The 5,500-nt window shown below is 52.5% G+C and overlaps 1 protein-coding gene across 2 annotated transcripts in view; it reads right to left on the bottom strand.

Annotated features, from left to right (window-relative positions):
- Window positions 1-5,500, bottom strand: part of ADARB2 (adenosine deaminase RNA specific B2 (inactive)) — a 400,959-nt gene that overhangs the window by 34,224 nt on the left and 361,235 nt on the right. For both annotated transcript variants that reach the window (XM_019628648.1, XM_019628649.1), the window contains one exon: window positions 3,221-3,389. In XM_019628648.1, coding sequence (XP_019484193.1) covers window positions 3,221-3,389 — 169 coding nt within the window. The remainder of the gene's footprint in view (window positions 1-3,220; window positions 3,390-5,500) is intronic.

Genomic DNA, 5,500 nt, shown 5'->3' with positions numbered 1-5,500 from the left:
AAAAAACCCAAAAAACTTCAACTTTCCTTTGCTTTTGTTCATCCGTGAGCTCCTTTGGGGCAATTTTTGCACACACCTTTCTCATGTCAAGATTTTCATTTAAGATTTTCCTGTTTCTCTATCGATGTTTACTTGGTCTGCAATGCATTTCACAACAAACAATTTTGACGCGCACATCGATGAATTTTTGCAATGTTTTCATTAGTTCTGCTCATTACTGCCCTCTCTGACCTCTCCATCAGTGACACGTTCTCTCCCCTCAGAAAAACGTTTAATCCATTTGTACACTGCCATTTTCTTCATGGCGTTATCCCCATAAACTTAGACTAACATGTCCCTGATTTCACTTCCGCTCTTGCCAAGTTTAACAAGAAATTTAATGTTTGTTCATTGCTTTAATTCAAGCCCAGACATTTTCACGATGGCACACAAAAACACGCAACAACAATAATGAATGCCGCTCAGCAAGACACCACCACATGTCAACATGAACAGAACTGTGAGACACGGATATACCAAGTTTATGAAACCTCACCGAGCTGTTTGTACAGTGCTGCCAATGTAAATGCACAGTGGAAAGTTTGTGAACTTAATTGTCAAACCTCGTAGGTCTGTGGCCACGCGTGTCCTGCACCATGTTACAGGCTCTGGAAGGAGGGACAGTGTGTCCACAACCTTCCACTTGCAGAGCTAGAGTATTTCACCTGTATTTGTGCATGAAGGGTCTATTTTGAACATGACGTGAGCCCAAGGTTTAGTATCTGTTTGTGTACAGCACTCACAGCTGGGGGACATACAAATAGGAACACGCAGCATCAGATGGCCTCTGGGAAGCCTGTGCACAAATAGTGCAGATGCTCACAGTCTGAATCATCAGTACAACATACATTCCTGCTCCCGACCAGCAGCGGTTCTGAAATAGCTCATACCTTGCACCGGGCTAGATCTTGGGGGACACACAGACACCGCCATACCAGGGGCAGGCAGAACCACTTCCCTCATCTTCATCATCGCCCCTCCTCCTCCTTCTCACCAGCAAGTGTCATTGATCAGGAACCACATGTGCATATCACTGTGACACCAATGACTCCTCAGACATACAGATGACCCCTCAGACACATGAGCAGATGAGGTGGTACAGGAAGTTCCTGCAGTGTCAGCAATAGGGTGTGGGTGGGTGGGGGGAGCCCACCAGAGCAATGGGCATCCTGGGTGGCCTAGGGGGGAGGCAGAAGGCAGTCAGTGTGGACATGAAGTGTGAGAGGTGGCAGAGGTGGTGGTGTGTGCATGGAGAGGGAGAGACAGAGAGAGGAAGAGAGAGAGAGAGAGAGAGAGAGAGAGAGAGAGAGAGAGAGAGAGAGAGAGGGAAACAGAGAGAGAGATGAGAGAACAAGAGTTAGAGACAGAGGGGGAGACAGAAATAGAGAGACAGAGAGAAGGAGTGATAGGAAAACAGAAGGAAGAGTGAGGGAGGAGAAAGCAAGCAAAAAAGAAAGCAGCAGGAAGGTGGGGGCGCTAAGGGAACTGAGTGAGGGGGAAGGGGAACTTGGAACCTGCGCCCCTCCAGGGCCCCTCCCCAGCACCTTTGTGCCCTCAGTGCTCTTGCCACTAGGTTTGGGGATGAGAACTGGGTGAGTGGAGGAGCTCCCCATTGAGCTCGAATCCACCTGGCACTTGTGGATGAACCCTGGGTCCATTCAGGGCAAGCCGTCCCCCCAGACTGCCCAGAGCCAGGAGGTCACCATGTCCCCACACGTGTGCCTCTCTTCGAAAGCATTCTAGAACCTTCTTCATTCCGGGCACTGTTTGAAATCCCCTGGAGGGGATGCAGTGTGGACTTTGTCTTTTCAGTAGATCATTAAATAGATGTTACTAGACAACGCAGAACCTGCTTTGGAGTGGCTGTGTCACCATTATCAGACCTGTCAACAGCAGATATAACACGGGTTTTGTAGCACGTTTAGTTTGCTGTAGGACGTTTAAGATCGCAGAGATCACGGAATTTCAACTCTGCAGCGTTAATTCACGGCATTTTCTAGGGAGTCAGAAGTAACTTAGGACCCAATGAGGACGGTCTCCAGGTACCAGGAGCACGTCAGGAAGGTGAACGTTGCTCCTTTTTCCCACTTCGTGAGCAGATGAAAATAGGACAGAGCAGGAGTGCCTCTTCTGAAGGGCAAGCTGGTGGACGACGGCAGCCATTACCTCAGGTGCAGACTCAGCACTTCGATTTGCTGTCACTAGGCTGTCCTGTTGCCTCTGGTTGGCCAGGAGCAGTCAAACCGGGAAGTAAATGGCCCCATTTCTCCACAGCCATTTGGTAATACCCCAGAGGATTTGAGAATTGGGACCCCTGTTCTCAGGGCTGAGGTTTGGTCTGCCCTGCAGTGCAGAGAGCAGGGAAAGGAGACCCTGAGGACGTGGGACCCTTGGCAGGGCCTGCAGCACCTGGGGCTCCCAGGGACTCCTGGTGGCAGACAGTCCTGCCTCACGGGTGTCCACGTGCTGGAACCATGCCTAGGTTGGTGCATGTGACCTGGGTGTTGTGGGGCACTCTGCCACCTTCACCCTTGCCCCACTCTCCTTTCACATTTGGGAGACCAGCCTTCTCATCTCCTGAGAGTTTCGGCCCCAGAACGTTCCATGTCGAGCATCTCATGGGGCAGTGTGGTTGGAACTGGGGCCATGTATGAGTAGGATGCACTGTACTTGGTGGGTAGATGCTAAGTTAGTGCATTTACCAGAGTTCACAGAAGTTCTGATTTGTTCTTAACACCATTTTTTACGACCACCTTGCTGCCACCACTGGGGGTGGCTCCGTCAGGGAGCCTCTACCCTCCCCTGGGAACCCTCCCTGCTCCCAGGGTGCCAAGGTGTGGGGAGCAGGTGGTCCCCGGGGGTGCTGAACACAGGTGGGCCAAGTGAACAGCACAACTTGCCTTCCAATCAGGCTGTGAGCCTGTGCCCAGCCTGTCAGACAGGGACCTGCACCAGTGTTGTGTGTATTGTGTGCACATACATGTGTATGCGTGTGTGTGTGTGTGTGTGTGTGTGCAGTGGTGGTGGCTTAGGCTTGCCAGGCATGTGCTCACTCTAGGCATCCTCGCCGTGGGCACGTGAAACTCAGGCTGTGGTCTATGAGAAAGGTGGATGGGACTCTCCTGGTTCCACTCCCTGTGCCCACTGTCACTTGGGCCACCAGGCCACAGAGGTCTGTTACCTGGCGATCTTGTCTGTGCAGGACATGGTGATGAGCTGCTCGCCCAGCAGGATGCCGTCCCACGTCTGCACTGTGCTGGGGCCCCGGACGGGCACGGTCCCCTCCCCAGACTCAATCTTCGTGCGCAGGTGCCCGCGGAACTTCCTGACGATGTGTTTGCTGCTGGTCACTAGGAGATAAGAGGCAGCATGAGAGGCAGCTGGGACCCTGTGTGTCCAGGGACTTTCTGGCTCCCCAGCCTGGAGGGCTAGTAACAGCTCAAGAGACCCTGGTGCCACTGCCAACGCATTGAAACCCAGAGGCATTAGTCAGCACCAGGGCCGTGAGGACGTGGTGAAGAGTGGACTGCAGAGCACACTTTGAGAGTGGCTTGGCCACCTTGTAAAGGGCTGGACAGCAAGTGTCCGAGGCTCTGTGGGAATTTGGTCACAGCCATTCAGCTCTGCCCCAAAGCACAGAACAGTGGACAGGCCAGTGAGCAAGGGGCCACCTCCCACTCACTGTGAACACAGGGGTTTGAGTTCCACACCATTTTTACATGTTGTGGAATAGTATTTTTTAAATATTAGTTTCAGATGTATAAAACAACTTAATAGTTATACATTTCACCTCTCACAAAATGATAACTCCCTCCCCCAATCTATTGCCCCTCTGATGTGGAATACTATTTTTATCACCCTTTCAGCCACATAAAAGTGTCAAACCATGCTTTGTTCATGGGCCACATAGAAAAGGTGGTGGTGGAGTTTGGCCCAAGGGCTGTGATCTGCCCACCTCTATTGTTTCCTAGTTGCCTAATGTTGGAAAAGTTACTTACAACCACTGTGACACAGGTATTTCATACTAAACCTCGGGTAATAGTGGAGCCTGCCTCCTAGGCTGTGGGCAAGAAATGAGACAGGACACCTGACAGTGTCAGCACATGCCGCTTATTACAGATGGGTTATGTGATGCAGTGCCCTGATGCACTCTACGGATAGCCCCAGTGGTCTCTAACATGCCCATGTGCACGCGCGCGCGCGCGCGCGCACACACACACACACACACACACACACACACACACTGCACACCCCACAGTTATTTGGAGAACTAGCTTGAACAAGGGAAAGATTACATTTTTTCTTTCTTTAAAAAAGTTCTGTACACTTCTGGTATGATGGCAGAATAGACAGACACTGTGCCAACTGTCTCCCAGGATCACACCAAAATTACAAATAATTTGTACCCCATTCAAACTTGGAAGTCCCCTGGATACTAGATGAACAGAGCCTCTAAACGAAGGACTTAAAGAGGAGGCCACATGGAGTCTGGTAGGAGGGGCGGAGATGAGAGAGGGTGAACCCTGTGAGGGACACCTCAGCGGTGGGGAGGCTGCTCCAGTTGGGGGAGAGACACTCCGGCCCCACACCGAGCTCACAGCCCAGAGTTACTTTCCCAGGAAGAGGAGTTCTATGATAGCTGGCAGTAGAAATTAGTGAGGACTCTCTTTGCTCAACTCGGTGAGGCTGAGTGTGGCTGGAGAACTAGTGGAGCCGGCACATGGACTTGCTTGCTGGTGAGCACTCACCCGGTCCCTGGTGGAGGGAGTAGTTGTGTGAGCAGGGCCCAGGAGCCTGCGGGGAAGGACTGAACTGAGAGCCTTTGGCACGGGAGCTGGAGGTTTTTGGACCATTGTCCCCCTGGTGTGGAGCTTGTACACGAGTAGTGTATAAGAGGGCACTATTTTTTCAGAGCTGGGCCCTCCCACAGAGGCTCAGGTCTGGGACTGCATAGGTCTGGTGGAATTGGCACAGGAGTGCGTGTGTGCATACACGCGCATGTGGCCTTGGGTCCCCACCATCCACACTGCTTGTGCTGCATAGCCAGGGAAATGCCTGGTGGGCGTGTTCCAGTTCCAGCAGGCTGTTCATTGAGATGAGGGAGTGCACGAGAAGCCTTGGGGCCCCGCTCTCCATACTGTGCATACGGAGTTGTTAGGCTGGCGGTTGGCTATCGGGCTGCTCGGCCTGATCTGCAAGTTGCTGATTGGGACAGGCTGAGACTGGGAATTTTCCTGGGAGTGTAGGGCTGTGAGCTGTGTGCCTGCGTGATCCGGCTGGGGCTTTCCTGGCGAGTTTGTGCAGGCTGGTTGCCAATGTAGGAGTGCATGCTGCTCTGACTTGGTGGGGCCACTGACCACATCCTGTGGTGACTTGGGTGCCTGCCCAGCCCATCTAGAGCTGTGTTGTTGGGGGCACCCTGAGCCCTTGGTGCTTGGCCCCCACCTCCACAGGCCACAGA

The sequence above is a fragment of the Hipposideros armiger genome, unplaced genomic scaffold, assembly GCF_001890085.2.
Source record: "Hipposideros armiger isolate ML-2016 unplaced genomic scaffold, ASM189008v1 scaffold_801, whole genome shotgun sequence".
Taxonomy (NCBI): Eukaryota; Metazoa; Chordata; class Mammalia; order Chiroptera; family Hipposideridae; genus Hipposideros; species Hipposideros armiger.
The sequence above is the reverse complement of the archived record's forward strand: the minus strand, read 5'-3'. Positions and strand labels throughout refer to the sequence as shown.